The sequence below is a fragment of the Giraffa tippelskirchi genome, chromosome X, assembly GCF_054371585.1.
Source record: "Giraffa tippelskirchi isolate mGirTip1 chromosome X, T2T-mGirTip1v1.2.pri, whole genome shotgun sequence".
NCBI classification, from domain to species: domain Eukaryota; kingdom Metazoa; phylum Chordata; class Mammalia; order Artiodactyla; family Giraffidae; genus Giraffa; species Giraffa tippelskirchi.
The window spans coordinates 2385033-2411453 of record NC_137289.1 but is presented as its reverse complement, the minus strand read 5'-3'; the positions used below and the strand labels follow the sequence as shown (position 1 = coordinate 2411453).

Here is a 26421-nt window from a genome sequence, read left to right as displayed (position 1 = left end):
AAGGAGTGCGGCTTTGTGAAGTAGCCGAATCCTTCCAGCCCCACGGGGTCTCCATAGCGGCCCATGGGTGGCCGGGCAGGCCAGGCAGTAACCAATCCGATGCGAGGAGCGCCCTGAGGCCTGTCTGCGCAGAGGCAATTTTGGCGTCCTTGCGCAGAAGAGGAGGGACTTCCTGAGGGGCTCAGTCTTTCCGCCCTTCGTGTTGACGTCAGAGGGAGACGTGCGGCAGCCATGCGAACCTCAGGTTTTGGCGCCAGGGGTATAGAGGGCCGAGATGACCAGCACAGCTCCAGAACGCGTCCTTTCCACAGAAGTTCAGGCAGCGCTGACGGTGAGGATGGTCACCGAGCCTCAGAATTCCGGAGTGGGCCTGGCAGGAGAAGAGTGATGATAGAAGCTGCTAGAGCTCATCCCGGGGGTGAATGGGCACCACGCGCCCCAGGACCTGGTGGAGATGTAGCACCCGTGGCTATAAGGCCTACACATAGAGAGGTGGTGCTGTATCCTTTTCAGGGAGCCTTTCTGGGCGGGGTCAGTGGTGTGGTGGAGGGAAACATGCCGGCAGCCTGAGGAAGGGATAGAAGGGAGTACGGGGGCGATCCGGGGCAGCAGGACTGGGCAGCCTGGCAGGAAAGGAGGTTGTCAAGGCCTGAGGAGCCTGGAGGGTGGGGAAGATGGACAGAAGGGTTAGGGAGGCAGCTCAGGGTGGTCTCAGGTTGTGGTCCGGAGGATGGGCATCCTGGGGTAAAAACAGGCCTCTGAGGTGCGAGGAAGCCCGAGATAGCAGAAAATTCAGTAATGGATGGTGCCTTAACTGTGTCTCTCCCAGCACACTCAGAGTGCCTTTTGAATCACCGCTGGAAGCATCCTTGTCTCTCAGGGGTATGGTCCCAGATGCCCAACGCCTCCAAGGAATCATTCGGAAGGACTTTGCAGTGTATGGCAGTGACCTGATTGTGTCAGTTCTAGAAGAGTTTCCCTTGGGGGTGGGGAAGCAGCGGTTGCTGTGGTCTGAGCTCCCTCTTAAGAGTGTTATGATGGAGAAAAACTGAGGGGCTTGGTGTAAAGAGGGGGGTTGGTACCCTGGACCTACAGGAGTGAACTCCCCTTAAAGCTGATTTTCCTTTTCCCCTGCTTTTAGTAGATGGATTGCTGAAGACCTTGCTTCCATCCAAATTGCCATCAACTCGTTCCTCCATGAGCTTTCCCTGGTGATTCAGAACATTCGGAGCCTTGGGATCCCACCTTTCCTAGGCTGAGGAAAGGGGCTGAGGCCCAACCTTGTGTCCCCTACCCGGCAAGGCATAGGGAATTCAAACTAAGAGTAATCGCCACTCTGTTATTTGAGTCTAAGTTTTTGCCTGTCCTGGTCTTTGGTCTCTCTTGGTTCACTTGTTTTGATTCTGTGCTGCTTGAGGAGTGGGATACTTCAGTGTTTATTACAGCAGAAAATAAAACTAAGTCACTTTTTGTGCCTCAGTTTCTTTTTAGCTAATGTGCTTCTGGATTTGAAAAAACTTTATCTTTATTCTCATGTTAGAGGGAATGTTCTGAAATTCAGATATTCCAGTAGGGGTCATTGAAAACAATTTCGGAAAATAAAAATCGAGCCCTATGTTCAGCATTAAATACTGTCAACATTAAGAATATTTTCTAGTTGTACTTGCACAGTAAATTTATAACAGCATGTAACGTTCAGTTCAGTCACTCAGTCATGTCCGACTCTTTGGAACCCAATGGACTGCAGCACACTAGGCCTCCCTGTCTATCACGACCTCCCTGAGCCTGCTCAAACTCATGTCCATTGAGTTGGTGATGCCATCCAACCATTTGATCCTCTGTCGTCCCTTCTTATCGTCTATCAAGTTTAGCATTAAAGATTTTCCTGAATTTTTTTCATTTAATGTACTAGCTTTTCCACTTTCTAAAAGATCTTCAAAAATGTGTTATTGAATCGATGTAAGACGCATCATAATTAATTGTTGGGGACTTCCAAAAGCAGTCCAGTGGTTAAGACTTTGCACTTCCAGTGCAAGGGCTGTAGGTTTAATTCCTGGTAGTGGAACTAAGATCCCACATGCCATGTGGCATGGCGAAAAAATTAAAATTGGGTCTTTAAATAAACATAAAAACAGCAATAATAATGTAATTATTGAACATTTACGTTTACAATTTTTTCATTACTGTGGTTAATGATTCAGTGGAATTCATGTATATAATTCTTTTCATTAATGGTTCTTTCCTTAAAGTATTAATATAGTCTAGCAGTTAGAAATATTGACTTAAATGTTTATTTCTTTTTTAAGACTCTTGATCATAGGGAATTCCCTGGCGGTCCAGTGGTCAGGACTCCAGGCTTCCACTCCAGGAGGCATGGCAGGGAACTAAGATCCCACAAGCCACGAGATGCAGCAAAACAGAACAAAAGACAGAGAGAAACAGACTCTCTTTAAATAAAAAAAAAAAGATTCTTGATCACAATTTCTATTCAGAAAATATACCTGCTACCAGATTTCTTTTTTTCCCAACATCCTTGTCACAATTGGCTTGGTTTCCTACTAAAAATAAAACAAAAAAACCCACAAAACTTAGTTTGCATAAAGAGAGAAAACACCTAGGCACACTAAAATAAGAATTTTGTGGCTGACTGTACTTAAGTCAGTGAAGAAAAGTGCTGGGACAGTTAGTTGAGTGATTGGGCATGGGGAGTTAGCAGTCTCCTAATACATCTTTTATTCTGCAAACTTGCTAAATTCACTGATTAGTTCTTGTCACTATTTTGTGGATTCCATTTGATTTTCTGCATAGACCATCATGTCTGCAGATAGTTTTAATTTTTCCTTTCCAATCGAGATGCCTTTTATCAATTGATTTCTCTCCTCATAATGGTTTGGATATTTCTCATTCTTGGCATACTCTTTTCCTTGGGTGCTAGGTATATTTTTCCCTAGGTATATTCCACAACTTTTCAAAGTGTAATGTTTACTTACTTAGAAACACTTTGATCCTGTTGTGTCTTGCCTTGTGGATTGATCAGTGGGAGTCTGAGACAAGATCCCTCTGAGTACTCTATATGATGTCACCTGAATGAAGAGTTTCTGCTATGGCTCCAGCAGACTCTCTGCCCACGTGCAGGGTTCTCTCCTCCCTCTGCCGCCCTCTCCTGTCTGGTCTGCCGCCTGCCAGCTCCAATAGCCTCAGCTCTGCAATCCCCCCACGACACCCAAGAGGCCGGCTGGAAATGGCCCGGGCAGTCTGTGTAGACAGCAAGCTGGGGCAGCTGCACAGCTCGTCTCTTCCATGTCTCACCTCACAGAGATCACTGCTGATCCTCCTTGGCCTGATGCCCAGGTTTTTCACAGCCTGAGCTTCATATATTTTGGCCTGTTTTAAGGGGATCTTTGAAGCCAGTGGCAGGGCGGATCCAGTCCTGTTCCTCTATATGCGTGAACAGAGTCTGCTGTGACAGAACCCGGAGAGCTCTGCCCCCGTGTGGTGGAGGGAGGCAGCTGCTGCTGCCGGGGATGGTGGCCATGGTCCTGGGAGTGATGGTGATGGAGTATCTCACCCACCAGCACCCAGCAGCTCTAGTGGTTACAGTGATCCTTCCTTTCAAAATGTAAGCCAGATATGTCTCCCCGGTTCAGTTCCCTTCACTGGCTTTACTCTTACTCGGAATATAAGCCAGACGTCCTTATCATGCCCAGAAAGGCCCCACATTCTCATCTGCGAACCCCCATTGCCTCTGCACCTCCTCTGCTGTGCTCACTCTTGCTCACTCCATGCTGACCACACTGGCCTCTTGGCTGCACCCTCAACATTCCAGGTTTTCTGAGGAATTAGTGCTTTTTTTTTAATATATATACCATTTCGCTATAAATTATGTCTCCTTTTTTCACTATTGCAAGGAATAGCACAGGAAACATCTTAATACACGGCTCTTGGCATATTTGTGAGTGTTTCTTTTTTTTAATTTTAAATTAGTTTATTTATCTATTTTTTAACTTTACAATATTGTATTTGTTTTGCCGTACACTGACATAACCCTGTATGTGAGACATCAAAAGAGACACAGATAAATAGAACAGCATTATGGAATTAGTGCTTTTCCATAGTCTGTTCTCCCTGCCTTGACTATGCTCTCAAATATATCTCCTGGCCACCTCCATCATCTCCAAGTCTACCCAAGTCTCCTATTCTCACCCAACTTCCTCCTGTGGCCACCCTCCCCACAGCCTGGTGGGCAGTCAATCCTCTTCATGCTGTTCTTTCCCACACCACTCATCCCCCTCTATAATACAGTATAATTTACAAATTTGTTTTACTTCCTGCTTCTTCCCAATAGAGATAATCACTATTCTGACTTCTATCACCATAGAGTATGAAAATGAATTAAAAGGCCTATTGAAGACCAAAGAAATGGAAATATTTAAAATTTCGAGACAGATATAAAACAATTAGGTTGTGTTCTTTTGCATAAAAGTAAACAGAGGCTAAAACTCATTCAAATAAGAGGTTTTGACCATGACACAAAGACCATGAGAACACAGTGTTGGACAGAAGCCAAACGGCTTTGATCAGACAGAAGGGACACATCCCATGGATTGCCCTGCCTTCCCCATGGAGGTCTCCCAGGAAGCGATGTCCGTGTGTGGTGCCAGAGTGGGGTCAGGTTCACGATCAGCCTCGTGGAGTTCCAGTAACCAGCAGCCTTGATTGGAAAGGCCACCCTGTCCCTTAGGCTCTCCAGGGCCCCATCTGCCGTCAGTGTGGTGCCCGTGTGCACTCTGTCTCAGAAAATAAAAACTAAATTTATAAAAAGAAACGGCACAGTTAAAATAAAGAAATTATAATAAATGCAATTTAAGATCAAAGAAAATAAGGTAGAAAGCGGGAAACTTGGGGAGGTGCCTGGTGGAGTAAAGGAGCCGGAGCTCAAAGGGCCTGGGGCTCAGGTTAGGTTTCCTGGCCCTTGCTTCTCAGGTTAGCCTTGTGGGCCAACATACCCTTCTTTGGATCGGGGACTTGGTCTGGAGTGTCAGGAAAAACCGTTCGTGGTAATCGGCCTGGTCCTTGACCATGGTGAGGAAGTTCTCGTGGCTTCTCCTCCTTTGTCTCAGCACCAGGATTCCCCTTGGCTGTAGGATCTGTGTCTTTGGCCTGGTTCCCCCAAACCCGAGCCCCAGCTACTCCGGTTGTCTCTGCCTTCCATCATGGCCTAGAGACGCTGCTGACCCGGCACCCAGGGCAGCTGGGAGCATCAGCCGTGGGGAGAAGAGAGGTGAGGGCACAAGAGGCCCCTGCTGTGGGAGGCAGGCTGGGTGCTGCTGCCTTTTCATGTCAGTACTGAAGGTCACCTTATCTGTGGTATCTGGCAGGGCCGTTGATTTTACTGTCAACTACTGAGGCTAGTTTCTGACCCAGAAAAAAGACGTGGTTCGGCTGACCAGAAGCAGTGCTTGTTACGGCCACCTGCTGAACGGCTTGCAGCGAAGTAACATGGATGTGGGGCATTCCTTGTGAGTCAGGTTAGGCCCGTTGTACTTGAAAACAGCAGGGAAGTCTCTTTTCCTCACTCAGCCTTCAAAACGTGTTCCGAGATTTTATCAGAGGTCATTACTTAAAACAAATAAGAGGACACTTAGGTCATGATTCTTCTTTATCACCTTTAATAATCCCAGAAATGAAATAGTAAAAACAGTGAATTTTTCAAAATGGCATGATTTTGTCACATCCACAGGCTCCAGGGGTTGGGACTTCAACATCTTTTTCCGGGGGACGCAATCCAACCCACAGCCACCCTCCACCTCCTCCCACTTCACTCGGAGCACAAGCCCTCAGCATGTGCCCTGAGGCCTCCACATCCAGTCCCCGTCAGCTCTCGGCCCCCTGTCCTGCTGCTCTCCTCTTCGCCCACTCTGCTCCAGCCACACAGGTCTCCCCACGCTCCCAAACCTCTCTCAAGTCTTCACTCCGTCTCTGCTTCACAACAAAGCCGACCCTGACCGCCCGGTTGAAAATGGAAAACCACTCCAGCCAGAGATCTCACCACATTCCCAAAGGCTACCTAGTGTAGTTTTTATTTCATTTCTTGACAGTCTGTCCCGGCTAGACTGGAACCTCCATGGAGGCCTGGAACAGTGTCCCGCAAAAAATGTTCCTTGAGTTACCGAATAAATAAAGCTACTGTAGAAAATGTAATAAAATAGTCTTCTGAGCCAGGAATGGGGAACTACTTCCTAAATATTGTTTTAAGCCCATAACAGATTAATATCAAGAATACACCGATATTTTAAATATTCTGCTGATAATCAAGAAGATAACTGCAATTCCGATTTGTGGAAATGGGGAAAGGATACAAATAGGCTAGTTACAGCGGAGGAAACCCCCAAAGGTCGCAGGATACGGTAGGAGTGGAGATGGGGGCAGCCATAGCAGGGAGCAGTCTGGCATGACTGAATCCAGTGAAGCCTGCACGTCCCTGAACTCCAGCATTTCTGCTCCTGGGAAACTGTGACCAGTCCCCTCAGTGGGGGTGTATGAGGGTGTCCTCTTGGTGTCGCCTGTGGAGGCGGGAGTCAGAGCCACCTAGATGTCCCACCGACTGTCCTTCTGCTCTAATGGCAGACCCTCAGGTGGGTCTGCTTAATTCATGAATTTCCACTTGTGTATGGATGACAGAAGTCAACACGCTAGACCCTTGCTCTGTACGATCTTTGGGCTTTCCTCCCACATGTCTGACCAGAGTGTCCACACCTACTCTCTACATATCCATGAGAATCCGGTTTACTTTCATGCAAACTGGCCTGACACAGTTTTTCTCCAGGGATGATGGTGAAAACCTATTAATATCTGCTAAACCTACAACTAAAACTATAACAACGTCTGCTCAGGGCTCCCCCTTTTTAGCACCCACAGGGAGCTTGGACAGAGAGCTCATTTAGTCATCTGTAAGTAACTGCAATGCTTTACTTCCCACTTGGCTTTCATACAGGATCCCTAGTCCAGCACCGCACTGCCCTTTACTTGGAGAAGCTGGCCTGCTCCCCTCTCCTCCTGTTGATTTTATTTATTTATTTTTGCCTATGCTGGGCCTTCCTTGCTGCAAACAGGCTTTCTCCAGTTGTAGGGAGTGGGGGCTGTGCTCTCATCATGTTGACTTTATTCGTATACTTTTGCCGGTGCTTGTCTTCATTGATGAACACGGGCTTTCTCTAGTTGTGGCGAGTGGTGTCTACACTCTAGTTGCTGAGCACAGGCTTCTCGTCGCCGTCACTTTTCTTATTGCAGAACATGGGCTCTAGAGCACAGACTCAGTTGCTCTGTGGCATGTTGGATCTTCCAGGACCGGGCATTGAAGCAGTGTTCCTTGCATTGGCAGGTGGATCCCCATCCACTGAACCCCCAGGGAAGTCCTCCTCATGTTTTATCTTGCTCCATCCTGAACTGTAACCACTTCTCTAACCTCTGCTTTCTCCTGGATTAAAATTACATGTGTATGTGTGTGGGGGGGAGAATCGTGTCTGACTCTTTGCGACCCATGGACTGTAGCCCACAAGGCTCTTCTCTCCACGGAATTTTCCAGGCAAGAATACTGGAGTGGTTTCCCATTTCCTTCTCCAGGGACTCTCCCTCACCCAGGCATCGAACCTGTGTCTGTTGTGTCTCTCATGTTGGCAGGCAGAGTCTTTAATGTGCCAATTTAGATGAAATTAAGAGATTCCTAGAATGACACAAATTCCCAAAACTAACTCAAGAAGAAAGTGAAAACCCTAAATTCCCCAAATCTATCAAAGATACAGAACAGAAAACTCCAGGCCCATGTGACTTAACTAGTGAATGCTATGAAATACTTAAAGGAGAAATATCACCAATCCCATACAAATTCTTTCAGAAAGTAGAGGACGGGAAACACTTCTCAAATCATTTTATGAGGCCAGCCTTACAAAATACCAAACCCAGGTGAAGACATTGCAAGAAAAGAAAACCATAGACCAATATTCTTCATTAAGTTAAGCACAAAAAATGAAATGTTAGCAAATTTAATCCAGCAATATATAAAGCATTATGACCAAATGAGACCTACCCCACGAATGAAAGATTGGTTACGCATTAAAAAATCATCAACCAGTGTTGTTCATCATATTAAGAAAACACAGGAGAAAAACCACATGATCAGTTCAATAGATGCCATGAAAGCATTTGACAATATTCAACAACCACTATGATAAAAACTGTCAGAAAACTAGGACTACAAACAGACTTTCTTATTCTGATCAAGGTAAACTACAAAACTCCCACAGCTAACATGATAATGGAGGAAAATATAATCCCTCCACTGGGGGTGGGGGAAGGCTCCTGGCCTTGGATTTGGAGGGCCTCGGAGAGGCCTATCCAGCCAGGGGGTGGGGATCACGGGGCCTGATCGAAGTATCTGCCCCCTCCTCGGGCAGTGGCCCTGATCCAGTCACCTCCCGTGGCACCAGCGGTTCCACTTCCCAGGCAGTAGTGCCCCAGCCCCATCATCAACCCTGGCTGTACTGTGTGGGTTGATTTGACCCATTTCCAGACCAGAAGTAGACCAGCACCCAGCAGGCCAGCAGACACAGGGTCACCTCCCAGTTGAGGGCCCCTGGCACCTCCAGCCCTCCAGAGAGCCGCAAGACTTTGTTCCTGTAGAGGGAAAGCCCATGACTTTTGTGCCAGCAGAGGCCAAGAGACTGGGGGTGTCCTGGGGGGCTTTGCCCTTCTGGCAGCCCTTGAGTGCAGCTGGTCCAACTGGTGCTTCTGGGGGAGTCTAAGTTCCCAGCCTGGAGTCCCTGCAGTCTGTATGCCTGGAGCCTAGGTGGCCCTGCCCCATGCCATCCCCAGTGAATTCAACAGCAGTCCCCACTTCTGTCCCCAGGCGGGCAGGCACAGCCCGCTCTGCATTCCTAGTCTCAGGACTCCAGGATTGGGTCCCATGCACTGCCACACAAAGGCACCTGCACATGAACACAAGCACACACAGATGCCAATGTGCATGCCTCTGACCCGTGCTCTCTTTCACACACACACACATGCCCATGTGCATACACCTGACCACATGCTCTCTCACACACACGCATTTGCGAACGCCAATTTGCAAGCACCTCCACAAACACACATGCACACGCCTATGTGCATGCACCCCTGCACACGCACTCTTTCACATACACATACACACACATGGGCTAGCACCTGAGCACAAGCGCTCTCTCTCTCTCTTGGGCACACATACACAGACATGCACATCAGATGCCCATGTGCATGCACCTGACCACATGCTCTCCTGCCCACATACATGCCCACGTGCAGACACCTGCAAAAACAGACACACGCACACGCCTATGCGTGTGAACCTGTGCACGTGCTCTCTCTCAGAAACACACCCATGCACACGCCCATGGGCATGCACCTGCCCATGCACTCATGCACACAGATACATTTGCACTGACGTGACCTACGTGTGGGACACCAGAGGGATAGACCGGCCCTGACCCAGGGGTGCCCGACTCCCTTCCGGAAGTCAATAACAAGGACCTGCGCTCAGCAGGATGGTCACCTGTGAACGTGGCCAGGCCGGCAACAGCGAAGACTTGGGAGATGCACAGGGACCGGCGCTCGCGCGCAGTTTGCGGGCTTGGGCCAGAAAACAGTCACGCGCCTTGAGGAGGGCGGCAGCGTCTGTTTGAGCACCGTGCACTGAGGCGCTGCCCCCACACCGAAGGGTGGAGCGCCGCCTAGAGGCCTCACGGCTGAACCGTTTACCAGGTTTCCCGGCCGAAGGCAGGGCTGACTTAAGAGAGCCCAGACCTCGTGGGTATGGCTCTGCGCATGCGCGTTGGGGCTACGTGGTGCGTGAATGCGCGAAGCTTCAGCAGGGCACCCGTTGTCGGTGGGAACCAATCGTGAGGCAGGACCAGGGTGGGTTTGCGCGGGCGCTCTGCTGAGTTGCAGGTCTCACTCCGGGACTGGTATTTGTAGGGACTGTTCAGTCTTTCCCGCCGCGGAGGTGGGGGAGAGGGTTCAAGATGGAGTCCGAGGCACACGGTGGAGGAGCCACAAGGGCAGCCGATGAAGACGCAGTCGCCGTGGCCTCTGCAGCGGGCACGGCAGGTGGTGGCCAAGGCGTGCAGGGTGGTGCTGGTGGCCACGATTGCCCTGGCGACCCAGCTGTCCCTGGTGACGCCGTCAGTCGAGGAGTCCCTGGCGGCTCTGGTGACCAGGCTAATCCCAGAGGCCCCAGCGCTGCAGGAGAGTCGGGTGGTGCAGCCGGTGCCATGCCACAGATCCCGGGGGCACCGCAGGCGCCAGGGCCGGGTGGAGACGCTGCACCCGGAGCCAGAGTTCCGATTAACCGAGCCCTCCAGTGGTATCCTATGCTGGGAGCCCCGGTGGGCTGGGCGGCCGCAGGGGTCGGGGTGTGCGCTAGGGGTAGTTTGGGGGGTTGCAGGTGGTGGGGCCTAAAGCGTGGGAGGAGGGTACTCTGCGGGGCTGGAGGGTATGGGTCAGGGGTGGTCTGGCTGCCAGGGGATGGTGGTGACGGAAAGAAACCTGAAGGGATCCAGAGGGTCGGGCAGTGATAGCCAGGGTATCTGGCGGCGGCCTTGTGGGAGAAGGCGAGTCTCCACGAGCAGGGAGCCTGACGTGCAAGCCACGTGAGTCATGTGGATGGTGCCTTAACCATATCTCCACCAGCAGCCTCAATGTGCTTTTCGCATCGCACGCACAGGCGGACATCGCCCGCCACCTCCTGACTCCACGTACTCAACTGCCGGGGCCGATTCGGAGGGAGCTCAATGTTAACGGCTGCATGTTGGTTCTGTAAGTTCTAAAGGGGGCCGGGGCTGGGGAGGGAGTGGAGGACGGTGGCCAGTCTCGGCCCAGGAGGAGCCATAATGGAGGGTTAAGCCTAGAGGAGAAGTGTGGTGCTCCGGGCTCTGTCGGTGTGCGGGGACAGAGGGAGGACATCCTTCTCTTCCTCCTCCTTGGCAGGAGCTTGAATTTCATTTTCCCTCCCTTTTAGCCGATTGACTGCTGAAGACCCTGGCCTGCTCCGCAGGTCCATCGACTTCTGTGTGGGGCAGCTTTCCATGGTGATGCAGTCCTTGCAGCGCTTTGTGCCCCGTCCTCCTGCTAAGCCTCAGCAGAGAAGAGGGGCTTAAACCTAGCCTATGTGCCCTAGCCTCAAGTGTCCTTCCCCAGGGCATTGCTTTCTGAATTACTTTGATGGGGCTTCATCTTGTGCCTGTGCTGCTGCTTGGGGGCTCAGGGTCCACATCGTTTGTTTGGTGATTGTTAACTGCAGAAAGTAAAACTGAGCTACTGTGCTGCCTCTGACTTTATTTTTAGAGGGTTCGCTTCCTAATACTGCATTTGTCTTTTAGTTGGAGGAGAGGTTCTGAGATCCAGGTATTCAAGGAGTACAACATAATAGAAGACAATGTAAGAAGTGGGAGAATAAGAAAGTTGTGTACTGCCATTCGGTATTGATTTTGGAATATTTTGTCAGTTTTACAGTTGCATTTATATATAAAACACCAGAATGTTGTTGTTGTTGTTGTTGTTGAGTCTTTTGTGTCCAGGTGAGTCTTTGCGATCCCATGGACTGTAGCACACCAGGCTCTGTGTCCCCGCTGTCTCCTGGAATTGGCTCAAATTCATGTCCTTTGAGTCGGTGGTGCTATCTAACCATCTCACCTTCTGTGCTCCCCTTCTCTTTTTGCCTTAAATCTTTCCCAGCATCACAGTCTTTTCCAGTGAGTCAGCTTTTGGCTTCTGCTGACCGAAGTGTTGTCACTCCGGCTTCAGCACCCGTCCTTCCAATGAATATTCAGGACTGATTTCCTTTAGGATTGATTAGTTTGATCTCCTTGCAGTTCAAGGCACTCTCAAGAGTAACCTTGTATCGTGAAACCTTGCTAAAGTCACGGATTACTTGTAATAGCTCTTTTGTAGATCCCATGGAACTCCCTCTTAGACAAGCGTTTTGTAGGCACATACATGCACATTTATTTCTTCCTTTCCAATTAATGGATTTTAACTGATTTCTGTTAAAATGAGATCTCTCATCACTTTGGCCACCTGATATGAAGATCCAACTCACTGGCAAAGACTCTGATGCTGGGAAATATTGAAGGCAGGAGGAGAAGGGAATGACAGAAGATGAGATGGTTGGATGGCATCACGACACCAGACGTGAGTTTGAGCAAGTTCTGGGAGATGGTGAAGGACAGGGAAGCCTGGCCTGCCGCAGTTCATGGAGTTGAAAATAGACACGACTGAGCAACTGAACACCACCACGCTGATCTCTGTTATAACGGATTTGATTTTCCTGCTTCTTTGCCTCCTGGTAATTTTAGATTGGATGCCAAGCAGTATCAAATTTCCCTTGCATGCTTAATATTTTTCTATGCCTAAACTTTTCTTGAGCTGTATTCTGGAATCCTGTTAAGTTGCTTGGAAACAGTTTGATCCTTTTTGGATCTTACTTATTAAGATTGACTCTGTAGGACCAGAGCAGATCTCGGTGTAGGAGGAACTTAATTAACTGAAATCTTCAATGGCCGAGAAGGCTATAGCTGGAAACAGGGACTCTTTTTAAAAATTTTATTTATGAATTTTTTTTTCTTTTTTTTTTTGGCTGTGCTGCGTCTTGTTAACTGTGTGTAGGTTTTCTGTACTTGCAGCCAGCAGAGGCTACTCTCTAACTGCTGTGCTCAGGCTTCTCATTGCAGAGGTTTCCCTTGTCGAGGAGCACAGACTTTAGACAGTGGTGCGCTCAGTTGTTGCGGCACACGAGCTTAGCTGCCCCAGGCATGTGGGCTATTCCTGGCCCAGGGACTGAACCCATGTGCCCTGGATTGGCAGGCAGAATCTTGACCACTGGACCACCTGGGAAGCCAAACAAGAACCCTTAAGTGGTAGTAAAATCCACCTGGACAGTTGATTGGCACTTTATATTACAAGGAGAAGGACCATCCCTTTCCAGACAGGGCACCCAGAATTGACCCAGAAGTGGGCCATATGGTGGATACAGCAAAGCCTGTGCCATCCGCAGTACTTTTTAAGAGCTGTATAATATTGTATGTTATAATTGTATATTATTGTATATTTAAGAGCTGTATAAAATTGGAGAAGAAAACGGCAACCCACTCCAGTCTTCGTGCCTGGAAAATCCCATGGACAGAGGAGCCTGCTGGGCTACAGTCCATGGGGTCGCAAAGAGTCGGACACGACTGAGTGACTGAGCGTGGACACACTGTTAGATTAAGAAATATTCGTTCCCAGTCTCGTTCCTTTAAACACTGGAAATTGATTATGAATTTGATGCAAAGTCTATACCGCTGTCGAGGACATGGATGGGTTTTGTAATTCAGTGTCCCTTTTCCTTCTCTTGGCACCGGTACGCTGTCACTCTGGAAAACTGCCCCTTTCCTTTTCTCTAGGCCATTGTGACTGTGATAGAGCTGACTTCACATTTGATTCCACGGGTGGGCATGTGGCTCAGGCCTGGCCATTGGAGGACCACATTCCTCCTGCTGTGGTGATATCATCCAACCAGTGACACTTTGATTCTCTAGGGGAGGCAGGCTGGCAAAGGACAGAGGGGGAGTTGGAGCAAGAAGGCAAATCTCCGGGACAAAATGCTGGGCCCAGCCATGCCTGAAGACAGAAACTACCTCTGTATCTGGTAGTTACCCAGACCCAGAAGCTCTCCCTTTGGCTTAAAAACTAAAGTGGCAATTTTGGTCGTTTTCGTTCCACTCATTTTTCACTTGCAATAGCAAGGCTGGACCCTTCGTGAATTGAAGGATCATACTTTTCTTTCTTACGTAACTAATGCGGTCTGAAGACTTGGCCCTTATTTATTACTTCAAGGTAGAAACAGGCCTCTTTTCTTGTTAAGCGATTAGCTGCTTGCTCATCAACTCATATCATGGTTGAAAAAGAGACAAGTCAAAGGAGGAGAGGGACACTGCAAGGGGCAGCTGGTGGAAGGGCATAAGGAGAAGGACCATCCCTTTCCAGACAGGGCACCCAGAATTGACCCAGAAGTGGGCCATATGGTGGATACAGCAAAGCCTGTGCCATCCGCAGTACTTGTAAGAGCTGTCTAATATCCCTCAGAATGTGTAGTCCATAGTTATTTTCACCAGTCTCTTGTAACTAGGCCTTTAGGCTGTTTGCAGTTTTTCAGTATTACAAACAATGCTGAAATGGACATCCTGGTACATTTGCTTTTGTGTAACATATTATGTGGACAAGGAAATGGCAAACCACGCCAGTATTCTTGCCTGAGAAATCCCATGGGCAGAGGAGCCTGCTGGGCTACGGTCTGTGGAGTTGCAAGAGTCGGACATGACTGAGTGACCAGACCACTACCACCAGCTCACTATGTACAATAATTCTGAGCTAAAACGGAAGGTTGTTGGGTGAAAAAGTAATCTCTTTTTGAAATGTTTTACACATATTCCCAAATATGTTTTATACATATCCCCATGCCCTCCAAAACGGTTGCATCGATTTGACTCGAACCAGTTGGGTATGAAAGTGTCCACTTTTGTCCTGCCTACCCTGAATTTGTCAGCTTGTTGTTTAGTCGCTAAACTGTGCCCAACTCTTTTGCAACCCAATGAACTGTAGCCCACCAGGCTCCTCTGTCTGTGTCCGTGGGGTTTTCCAGGCAAGCATACTGGAGTGGGTTGCCATTTCCTTCTTCAGGGGATCTTCCCGAACCAAGGACTGAACTCACATCTACTGCTTGGCAGGCAGATTATTTTACCACTGAGCCACCTTGGAAGCCCATTTGTCCGCGTAGCATGGCATAACAGAATAATAATAAAATACCACAGACCAGGTGGTTTAAGGGCTTCCCTGGTAGCTCAGCTGGCAAAGAATCCACTGGCAATGCAGGAGACCCCAGTTACACTCCTGGGTTGGGAAGATCCCCTGGAGAAGGGATAGGCTAGCCACTCCAGTATTCTTGGGCTTCCCTAGTGGCTCAGAAGGTCAAGAATCCGCCTGCAATGCAGGAGACCTGGGTTCGATCCCTGGGTTGGAGAGATCCCCTGAAGGAGGGCATGGGAACCCCCCTCCAGTATTCTGGCCTGGACAATACCTGTGGACAGAGGAACCCGGCAGGCCACGGTCCACGGGGTCGCGCAGCGACGGACAGGATTGTGCAAGCAACCACAGCACATTAGGAACAATGTCTGCGAATACGTTTGCCAATGTAGATGAAAATAACAAATTCCTTGAATGACACAAATTCCCAAAACTAACTCAAGAAGGAAGTGGGAAACCTAAATATCCCTAAATCGATCAAAGATACGGAACAGAAAACTCCAGGCCCACGTGACTTAACTAGGGAACGCTATGAAATATTTAAAGGAGAAATATCACCAATCCTATACAAATTCTTTCAGAAAGCAGAGGAGGGGAAACACTTCTCAAATCATTTTCCGAGGCCAGTCTTAACAGAACACCAAAGCCATATGATGATATTGCAAGAAAAGAGAACCGCAGGCTAATATCCTTCATTAAGTTAAGCACAAAATATGAAATGTTATCAAATTTAATCCGGCGACATATACAGCCTTATGACCAAACGAGATCTATCCCAAGAATGAAAGATTGGTTATGCATTAAAAAACCCATCAACCAGTGTTATCCATCATATTAAGTACAAAACAGGAGAAAAGCCATACGATCATTTCTCAAGATGCCGAAAAAGCATTTGACAGCGTTCAACCACCGCTATGATAAAAACTGTCGGAAAACTAGGACTACAAACAGACTTTCTTAATCCGATCAAGGTCATCTACAAAACTCCTACAGCTAACATGATAATGCAGGAAAATCGAATCCTTCCACTGGGGGTGGGGGAAGGCTGCTGGCCTGGGATTTGGCGGGCTGCCCAGAGGCCTATCCGGCCAGGGGGTGGAGATCAAGGGGCCCGGATTGAAGTATCTGCCTCCTCCTCGGGCAGTGGCCCGGATCCAGTCACCTCCTGTGGCACCAGCGGTTCCCTGGCATATGCACCCCACGCCCAGGCAGTGCTGCCCCAGCCCTGCCATCACCCCCGGCTGTACCTTGCTTGTTGACTATACCCCCTCCCAGACACAGAAGTAGACCAGCGCCCAGAAGGTCAGCAGACACAGGGTCACCTCCCGGTTGAGGGCCCCTGGCACCTCGAGCCCCAAGACTTGGTTCCTGGGGAGGGAAAGCCCATGAGAGTTGTGTCAGCAGAGGGCCAAGAGACTGGGGGTGTCTTGGGGAACACTGCCCTTCCTGCAGCCCTTTAATCCAGCCAGTACCACCGGTGCTTCTGGGATGCCAGGTGTAAGTCCCCAGCCTGGAGTCCCTGCAGTCTGTGTGCCCGGACCCCCAGGCGGCCCAGCCCCACGCCGTCCCCAGTGAGTCCCACAGAAGTCCCCGCTTCCCTCCCCAGGCGGGCAGGCACAGCCCCCTCTACACCCCTAGTCTCAGGACTCCAGAGCCGGGTCGCCCCACTCCCATGTGAAGGCACCTGTGCAAGCACACACACACGGAGACACCCATGTGCATTAATCTGACCCGTGCTCTTTCACACACACATGCACACTCACACGCCCGCGTGCATGCACCTGACCACATGCTCTCCTGCCCACATACATGCCCACGTGCAGACACCTGCAAAAACAGACACACGCACACGCCTATGCGTGTGAACCTGTGCACGTGCTCTCTCTCAGAAACACACCCATGCACACGCCCATGGGCATGCACCTGCCCACGCACTCACGCACACAGATACATTTGCACTGACGTGACCTACGTGTGGGACACCAGAGGGATAGACCGGCCCTGACCCAGGGGTGCCCGACTCCCTTCCGGAAGTCAATAACAAGGACCTGCGCTCAGCAGGATGGTCACCTGTGAGCGTGGCCAGGTTGGTAGCACTGCAGTCTTGGAGGTGCACAGGGACCAGGACTCACTGGGGTTTGCAGGCTTGGACGGGAAACAGGCACGTGCCCTGAGGAGTGGGGTGGGGTCTGTTTGAGCATGCGCACTGAGGAGCTGCCGACACAATAAAGGGTGGAGTGCTACCCAGCGGCTTCCTGGCTCAGCCGTTTACCAGGTTTCCAGGCCTGAGGCAGGGCTGACTTAAGAGAGCCCAGACCTCGTGGGTATGGGTCTGCGTGCCTTTCTCATCGCACGCACAGGTGGACAACGCCCGCCACCTCCTGACTCGACGTACTCAATTACGATGGTTGGTTCGGAGGGCGCTCTACGTTAATGGGCGCATGTTGGTTCTGTCAGTTCTAAAGGGGCCCGGGGTGGTGGAGGGGTGGTGGGTGGTGGCCAGTCTCGGCCCAGGAGGAGCCATAATGGAGGGTTAAGCCTAGAGGAGAAGTGTGGTGCTCTGGGCTCTGTCGGTGTGCGGGGACAGAGGGAGGACATGCTCCTCTCCTCCTTCTCGGCGGGAACTTGAATTTCATTTTCCCTCCCTTTTAGCCGATCGACTGCTGAAAACCATGACCTGCTCCAGTTGGCCTTCGACTTCTGTCTGGAGCAGCTTTCCCTGCTGATGTGGACCTTGCAGAACATTGTGCCCCCCTCTCTTTTTGCTCAGTCTCAGCACAGAAGAGGGCCTTAAACCTAGCCTATGTGCCCTAGCCTCAAGTGTCCTTCCCAAGGGCATTGCTTTCTGCAGTAGTTTGATGGGGCTTCATCTTGTGCCTGTGGTGCTCTCTGGGGGCTCAGGGTCCACATTGTTTGTTTGGTGATTGTTAACTGCAGAAAGTAAAACTGAGCTACTGTGCTGTTCAGTTCAGTTCAGTTCAGTCACTCAGTCGTGTCCGACTCTTTGCAACCCCACGAATCGCAGCACGCCAGGCCTCCCTGTCCATCACCAACTCCGGGAGTTTACCCAAACCCATGTCCACCGAGTCGGTGATGCCATCCAACCATCTCATCCTCTGTCGTCCCCTTCTCCTCCTGCCCCCAATCCTTCTCAGCATTAGAGTCTTTTCCAATGAGTCAACTCTTCGCATGAGGTGGCCAAAGTATTGGAGTTTCAGCTTCAACATCAGTCCTTCCAATGCACACCCAGGACCGATCCGCTTTAGCATGGACTGGTTGGATCTTCCTGCAGTCCAAGGGACTCTCAAGAGTCTTCTGCAACACCACAGTTCAAAAGCATCATGCTAAAATAAACGTCAGACACTGTGCTGTGTCTGACGTTAATTTTAGCTTGTTCACTTCCTAATACTGGGATCATCCTCCGGTTGAAGGGGAGGTTCTGACATCCAGATATTCAAGGAGTACAACATAAGAGAAGACGATGTAAGAAGTGGAAGAATAAGAAAGTTGTGTACTGCCATTCGGTATTGATTTTGGAATATTTTCTCAGTTTTATAGTTAACATTTATATATTAAGATATAATACCAGAACATTGTTGTTGTTGTTCAGTCTCTAACTAGTGTCCAACTCTTTGCAACCGCATGGACTGTAGCAAACCAGGCTCTGTGTCCCCACTGTCTCCTGGAGTTTGCTCAAGTTCATGTCCATTGAGGGGGTAATGCTGTCAAACCATGTATTCCTCTCTCCTCCCATTCTCCTTTGGCCTTCAGTCTCTCCCAACATCAGGGTCTCTTCCAGTGAGTCAGCTTTTCGCATCTGCTCGCCAAAGTGCTGGAGCTTCAGCTTCAGCATCAGTCCTTCCAATGAAAATTCAGGACTGATTTCCTTTAGGTTTGACTGGTTTGATCTTGCAGTCCAAGGCATTCTCAAGAGTATCCTTGTATCCTGAAACCACGCTAAACTCACTAATTAATTGTAATAGCTCTTTTGTAGATCCCATTGACCTTCCTAAATAGACCATCATTTTGTCTGTAAATAAATACACATTTATCTCTTTCCTTTCCCATTGATGCGTTTTAACTGATTTCTGTTAAAATGAAATCTCCAACACTTTGGCCACCTGATGCGAAGAGCCGACTCATTGCCAAAAACCCTGATGCTGGGAGAGATTGAAGGCAGGGGGAGAAGGGAATGACAGAAGACGAGGTGGTTGCATGGCATCACGACTCCACGGACATGAGTTTGAGCAAGTTCTGGGAGATGGTGAAAGACAGGGAAGCCTAGCGAGAAGCAGTCCGTGGGGTCGCAAAAAATTAGACTCAACTGAGCGGCTGAACAACAACACACTGATTTCTGCTACAATGGATTGGAGTTTCCTGCTTCTTTGCCTCCTGGTAATTTTAGATTGGATGCCAAGCATTATCAAATGTCCCTTGCATGCTTGACTTTTTTCTATTCCTAACCTTATTCTTGAGCTTTATTCTGAAATCTTGTTAAGATGCTTGGACACAGTTTGATCCTTTTGGGTCTTACTTTTTAAGATTGGCTCTGTAGGACCAGAGCAGATCTTAGCGTAGGATGAATTTAATTAACTGAAATCGTCAGTGTCCGAGAAGGCTATAGCTGGAAACAAGGACTCTTTTTAAAAATTTTATTCATGAACTTTATTTGTTTATTTTTGCCTGTGCCACCTCTTGTTAACTGTGTGCAGGTTGTCTGTGCTTGCAGCCAGCGGGGGCTACCCTCAAATTGCTGTGCTCAGGCTTCTCATTGCAGAGGCTTCGCTTGTCGAGGAGCATAGACTCTAGATTGGAGTGAGCTCAGTAGATGTGGCACACGGGCTTAGGTGCACCGGCCATGTGGGATCTTCCTGGCCCAGGGATCGAACCCATGTGCAGGCAGATTCTTAACCACTGGACCACCAGAAAGCCAAAACAAGGAGTCCTATACAGTATCAGAGTGATAGTAAAATTTCTTTCTTTTTTTTTTTTTTTACTTTACAATATTGTATTGGTTTTGCCATACATTAACATGAATATCTGGACATTTGATTGGCACTTTTTAATACATTTTAAGATGTTCATATCCTTTGACCCAGTTTTGGGAATCTATCATAGAAGAATTCTTGTATATGTGAGCAAGGCAGAATTGGCCACAGTATTAATTACTGCATTGTTTCTCATTGTGAAAAACTAGTAGAATGTAAATCCAGGGGGAAACATTGAGTAAATCATGGTAATTCCATCCTGCTAGAATAACATATGGCAATCAGAGAGCAAACCAGATAGCTGGGAACTAATATGGAAAGAGATCAAAGCAAATTGCAGAATTCTGGGTCTGGCATATCCCTGTCTTTCAGGACTTTCTGACCCTATGAACATGCAGGGCAGTGCCGAGTATAACCACGCAGAATAAGCGCCACCCCCTCAACTGTCAGTGTTATCACTGGACACTAGGGAAAATCATTTCAGTATTTAGATTTCCCACGTTGTTTAACTGTCTTCATAAAGAATCATGACTTTTGAAATGATGTTGCTTTGGAACATAAAGGTCTGTTCCATTTCCCCATTGGAAAAAAGCACTTACTTAGAAATTTTAATTCAGCAAAGGTCTGTGAGGGAGCGTTGGGAAGAGGACACCCCCATGAAGTGGATGTGGACCCCCAGCGTCAGGGGACGGGAGCTAATGGGACGGTCAGTAGCAGGGCCGATGCTCACATTAATGAAGAATCTTTCCTAGCTTGCTTTAAAAAAAAAAAAATAGAAATTGACTTTGAATTTGAGGAAAAGGCTATACCAGCATCGAGGACGTCTATGAGTTTTGTCACCTGGTGTCCATTTCCTTCTCTTGGTTCTGGTATCCTCCTGTCGCCCTGGGAAATCGCCCCTTTCCTTTTCTCTCACCCATTACGATTATGATAGAGTTGACTTCACCTCCGATTCCAGGAGTGGGCATGTGGCTCAACCTGGCCAATCAGAGCACTGCTTTCCTCCGGCCGTGGTGATATCATCCAACCAGTGACACTTTGGGAGCTGTAGGGGAGGCAGGCTGGCAAGGGACAGAGGGGGAGCTGGAGCGAGAAGGCAGATCTCAGGGAACCAAATGCTGGATCCAGCCTTGCCTGAAGACAGAAACTACCTCTGTACCTTGTAGTTACACAGACCCAGAAGTTCTCCCTTTGGCTTAAACCAAGGCGGTTATTTTGTATTGATTTGTTCCTTTCTTCACTTGCAATAGCAAAGTCTTCACTATTATTGAATTGAGGTACCACAGTTTTATTACTTAATTTTCTTGCTAAGGGATTGGCTCTTAGGTAAGAAACTGCCAAGCCATATGGTAGAAAAGGAGACCAATCAGAGTTTTTGTGGGCAAATCGCCAAAGAGGGAGGGGAGTGTTTACAACGGGCAGCTGGAGGAAAGGGCAAAAGCTGGAGAAGGGGCACTGTGGACAGCCCTTTCTAGACAGTGCTCCCCAAACTGGCCCAGAACGGTGAAGTCAGTCCACCCGGGGGATGGGACTCTCGTCTGATTCTCCCTTCCTCAGCCAGCAAACTTGGGAGTCATTCAGCTGCTTTGACCCCATACATGGACTGCTGAAGCTGCTGGGTTGCTTTAAAACCTGTCAGGTCCTGTAATTACTCAGTTCCAAACCCTCCAACGGGCTCCCTCTCAGTCAGAGTTGAAGCCTCAGCCTTCCAGTGGCCTGAAAAGTCCTACATGGTCCAGCCTGCACCTTCTCTGGCTTCGTAACTTCCCTTTCCAGTACCCCTTTTGTAAGGTACGGAGTTCGAGTAGGCGAGGTTCAGAAAAAGAATGAGACTGGCACTCTACAGGAACAGATCACCTTCAATGAGGTGAGAAGGGGCAGCAGTGAGATTAGCGAGCTGCTGCACTTATCGAAGAAAAGAGTAAGTATATATAGGCATGTATGTAGAAAGCTACTGTCTTAAGGGGGCCTGTTCTTCTCCAAGCTTGCTGGGAGTAGTTATCTCTTAAATGGCTGGGGCAAGGAGTTCTGGAGATCGGCCAGAGGCTGGGCCACCTTGGAGCTGGGCGTAATCAACCTAATGTCTATTTTTTCTTCGAGTGAGAGAGTTCTTTGTTTTGCCTAGAATGGTGAGGAGGACCTGGAGGGGAGTTTTAACTCCAGGCTACCTTGAGCCATGCAACTTTCCTTCACCTTTGCCTAGTTAGATCCAGACACACAGGGCTCCTTGCCCTTTATGAAACATTAGGGAACATTTAAGAAAATTTATCACACACCACCATGGGAGAAATTGAAGAAGTCCTAAAAATGCAGAGATGTATCACATGCATGTTCTTCAATCATGTCTGATGAGAAGAATTGATACTGTTCAAGGATCAATTTCACCCAAACTCCTCAATAGAGTCCTTCAAAATGCCAGCAAAGATTTTTGCAGAAATTGATGAGCTGATTTCTTAAACAAATCCTTTCTTTCTTTCTTTTGCTCCATTTGGGGAATGTGGAAACTTCATTGTGTCACGCAGGCTCTTTTGTTGCAGTGCACCGACACTCCAGTCACGATGCCCAGGCTCAGTAGTTGCTCCACTGCATATAGGATCTTAGTTCCCTGACCAGAGATTGAAGCGATGTCCCCTGCATTGTGAGGCAGGTTCTTTTTTAAAAGATTCATTTGTTTGCTTGTTTACGTAATTTTGGCTAGGCTGGGTCTTTGCTGCTGCACACGTCAGGTTATTCTAGTTATGGTGAGCCACCTATCTTGATCCTGGCTTGTAACTCATTCAGCCTGGCATTTCTCATGATGTGCTCAGCATATAGATTAAACAAATAGGGTGACAGGAGACAGCCCTGTCATACTCCTTTCTTGATCTTGACCAATCAGTTTTTCCATACAGGGTTCTCTTTTTGACCCACACACAGGATTCTCAGGAGATAGGTAGGATGGTCTGCTATTCCCATCTCTCTAAGAGCTTTCCACAGTTTGTCATGATCCACACAGTCAAAGGCTTTAGCCTAGTCGAAGAAACAGTGTGAAATGATTTTCTGAAACTCTCTTGATTTCTATAAAACACAGTGAATGTTGGTTGGCAATTTGAGGTCTAGTTCCTCTTCCTTTTCTAAACCCAGCTTGGACATCTGGAAGTTCTTGGTTTGCACAATGCTGAAGCCTAGCATGCAAGATTTTAAGCATGACCTTACTAGCATAGGAGATGAGTGCAATTGTCTGATGGTTAGCACATTCTTTGGTACTACCCTTCTTTGCAATTGGGATGAGGACTGACCTTTTCCAGTCCTGTGGTCTTCCAGATTTGCTGACATAATGAATGCAAATCCTTGATGGCATCCTCCTTTAGGGATTTGCAAAGTTCTGCTGGAATTTCATCATGTCCACTAGCTTTTTTAACAGCAGTGCTTCTCGGGCAGCAGAGAAAAGTCAAATTTGCTGACTTCCTCGAGATGGAGACCTGTGCATGGCTGCCCTGGGGAAAATATGGGCTCTGAGGACTGACCCACTTGCCCAGGCTGCTGCCTCCCACTGTCAGGTTCGTTCCCTGTCACACTCTGATATGTGTGACAGACTCATTTTCTTTCACACAGTCTCTCACGTTTACTTTCTCATACTGAGTCGGGTTATCTGTCACATGCACTCTTTCTATAAAATCCTGCGTCACTCTATAATGCTTTTTCCATCACACATATTCTCTCTCACACCTTCTGTCTCTTAGAATGTATCACCGACACTCTGCCACACACTCCCTCTGCCATTGTTTCTTCATCCAAGTCTCTTCCCATCACACGCTGTCCTTTTAAATTCCTGTCCCAATCACACATTCGCCCTGTCACACTCACTCAAAAGCATTCACCTGTCACAGTGGTAAACTCTCTGTGAAACTCATTCTATCATACACTCTCTTCCCTTCATAGTTCTGTCACTGTCTGTGTCACACACATTATTCATCATTGTCATTATCATTATCCTTTGCAGATCTCACCATTCAGACCCAGCTTAAGTCCAGTGCCTTATGGAGCACTGCGGTCATCATAGTTTTGAGAAATGCAGAAACCAAAATGCACAAGACTTTGAGCCGCTGGTGTTGGTGAATGAGTGGGTGTGTGTGATTTGTTTGGAGGAGACCTGCCTCATGGGAGACAGGATACCGACATGGCTAGACTGTCTGAAAACTGACATGATGGATGAACACATGGAAAGCAGTTGAACCAGCAAATGGACCATAGAAAGTGCTCGCCATCACTATGGTCAAAGAGCACAGGTATAGATGTGGAGTGGGCAGAGAGGGGACGCTGGTGAGTCGTGTGGCTTGGCCCCTTGCCCTCGACTCCCACCTTAGTCTAGGAAGACCCTTCTGCGGCATACGTTGGAGAAATCAAAGTTGCATTGTGGAACTAGCTTTAGGCCTTGAGACGGAAAGCTGTTATTTGTATCTTGGTAGCCTATCTGTGCGGAGAAGGAAATGGCAACCCACTCCAGTACTCTTGCCTGGAAAATCCTATGGACAGAGGAGCCTGGTAGGCTGCAGTCCATGGGTTCGCTAAGGGTCGGACAGGACTGAGCGACTTCACTTTCACTTTTCCCTTTCATGCATTGGAGAAGGAAATGGCAACCCACTCCAGTGTTCTTGCCTGGAGAATCCCAGGGACGGGGGAGCCTGGTGGGCTGCCGTCTGTGGGGTCGCACAGAGTCGGACACGACTGAAGCGACTTAGCAGCTTAGCAGCGTATCTGCGGACACTTGGCGGGGTCCATTCCACATGGTCTGGGCCAGCACTCGAGGGGCCCGTGTGCACAGGCTCATCGGGGGCACCTGAAAGGAGTGCGGCTTTGTGAAGTAGCCGAATCCTTCCAGCCCCACGGGGTCTCCATAGCGGCCCATGGGTGGCCGGGCAGGCCAGGCAGTAACCAATCCGATGCGAGGAGCGCCCTGAGGCCTGTCTGCGCAGAGGCAATTTTGGCGTCCTTGCGCAGAAGAGGAGGGACTTCCTGAGGGGCTCAGTCTTTCCGCCCTTCGTGTTGACGTCAGAGGGAGACGTGCGGCAGCCATGCGAACCTCAGGTTTTGGCGCCAGGGGTATAGAGGGCCGAGATGACCAGCACAGCTCCAGAACGCGTCCTTTCCACAGAAGTTCAGGCAGCGCTGACGGTGAGGATGGTCACCGAGCCTCAGAATTCCGGAGTGGGCCTGGCAGGAGAAGAGTGATGATAGAAGCTGCTAGAGCTCATCCCGGGGGTGAATGGGCACCACGCGCCCCAGGACCTGGTGGAGATGTAGCACCCGTGGCTATAAGGCCTACACATAGAGAGGTGGTGCTGTATCCTTTTCAGGGAGCCTTTCTGGGCGGGGTCAGTGGTGTGGTGGAGGGAAACATGCCGGCAGCCTGAGGAAGGGATAGAAGGGAGTACGGGGGCGATCCGGGGCAGCAGGACTGGGCAGCCTGGCAGGAAAGGAGGTTGTCAAGGCCTGAGGAGCCTGGAGGGTGGGGAAGATGGACAGAAGGGTTAGGGAGGCAGCTCAGGGTGGTCTCAGGTTGTGGTCCGGAGGATGGGCATCCTGGGGTAAAAACAGGCCTCTGAGGTGCGAGGAAGCCCGAGATAGCAGAAAATTCAGTAATGGATGGTGCCTTAACTGTGTCTCTCCCAGCACACTCAGAGTGCCTTTTGAATCACCGCTGGAAGCATCCTTGTCTCTCAGGGGTATGGTCCCAGATGCCCAACGCCTCCAAGGAATCATTCGGAAGGACTTTGCAGTGTATGGCAGTGACCTGATTGTGTCAGTTCTAGAAGAGTTTCCCTTGGGGGTGGGGAAGCAGCGGTTGCTGTGGTCTGAGCTCCCTCTTAAGAGTGTTATGATGGAGAAAAACTGAGGGGCTTGGTGTAAAGAGGGGGGTTGGTACCCTGGACCTACAGGAGTGAACTCCCCTTAAAGCTGATTTTCCTTTTCCCCTGCTTTTAGTAGATGGATTGCTGAAGACCTTGCTTCCATCCAAATTGCCATCAACTCGTTCCTCCATGAGCTTTCCCTGGTGATTCAGAACATTCGGAGCCTTGGGATCCCACCTTTCCTAGGCTGAGGAAAGGGGCTGAGGCCCAACCTTGTGTCCCCTACCCGGCAAGGCATAGGGAATTCAAACTAAGAGTAATCGCCACTCTGTTATTTGAGTCTAAGTTTTTGCCTGTCCTGGTCTTTGGTCTCTCTTGGTTCACTTGTTTTGATTCTGTGCTGCTTGAGGAGTGGGATACTTCAGTGTTTATTACAGCAGAAAATAAAACTAAGTCACTTTTTGTGCCTCAGTTTCTTTTTAGCTAATGTGCTTCTGGATTTGAAAAAACTTTATCTTTATTCTCATGTTAGAGGGAATGTTCTGAAATTCAGATATTCCAGTAGGGGTCATTGAAAACAATTTCGGAAAATAAAAATCGAGCCCTATGTTCAGCATTAAATACTGTCAACATTAAGAATATTTTCTAGTTGTACTTGCACAGTAAATTTATAACAGCATGTAACGTTCAGTTCAGTCACTCAGTCATGTCCGACTCTTTGGAACCCAATGGAC

The 26421-nt window shown here is 48.9% G+C and overlaps 1 protein-coding gene and 3 long non-coding RNA genes across 4 annotated transcripts; all 4 read left to right on the top strand.

Annotated features, from left to right (window-relative positions):
• The first annotated feature begins 210 nt into the window (after positions 1-210).
• Positions 211-1479, top strand: LOC145536560 (uncharacterized). Its single transcript, XR_014075893.1, has 3 exons — positions 211-500; positions 830-958; positions 1142-1479. It is a non-coding gene; the product is annotated as an uncharacterized LOC145536560 (long non-coding RNA).
• An 8430-nt stretch (positions 1480-9909) lies between these two features.
• Positions 9910-11574, top strand: LOC145536559 (uncharacterized). The gene is made up of 3 exons (XM_081566062.1): positions 9910-10393; positions 10720-10845; positions 11048-11574. The coding sequence occupies exons 1-3, from the start codon at positions 10053-10055 to the stop codon at positions 11184-11186; spliced, it is 606 nt and encodes a 201-aa protein (XP_081422188.1). The 5' UTR covers positions 9910-10052; the 3' UTR covers positions 11187-11574.
• Positions 11575-17076: 5502 nt separating this feature from the next.
• LOC145537127 (uncharacterized) lies at positions 17077-20517 on the top strand. The gene is made up of 2 exons (XR_014076230.1): positions 17077-17275; positions 17521-20517. It is a non-coding gene; the product is annotated as an uncharacterized LOC145537127 (long non-coding RNA).
• A 4372-nt stretch (positions 20518-24889) lies between these two features.
• Positions 24890-26158, top strand: LOC145536558 (uncharacterized). Its single transcript, XR_014075892.1, has 3 exons — positions 24890-25179; positions 25509-25637; positions 25821-26158. It is a non-coding gene; the product is annotated as an uncharacterized LOC145536558 (long non-coding RNA).
• Positions 26159-26421: the final 263 nt, after the last annotated feature.

What these genes read in the sequence shown, in the direction of transcription:
- LOC145536559 (XM_081566062.1), top strand. Translation starts at nt 10,053, where the DNA reads ATGGAGTCCGAGGCACACGGTGGAGGAGCCACAAGGGCAGCCGATGAA. An exon ending in ATTAACCGAGCCCTCCAGTG is followed by an intron (nt 10,394 to 10,719) that starts GTATCCTATGCT and finishes TATCTCCACCAG; the next exon opens with CAGCCTCAATGTGCTTTTCG. An exon ending in AACGGCTGCATGTTGGTTCT is followed by an intron (nt 10,846 to 11,047) that starts GTAAGTTCTAAA and finishes CCTCCCTTTTAG; the next exon opens with CCGATTGACTGCTGAAGACC.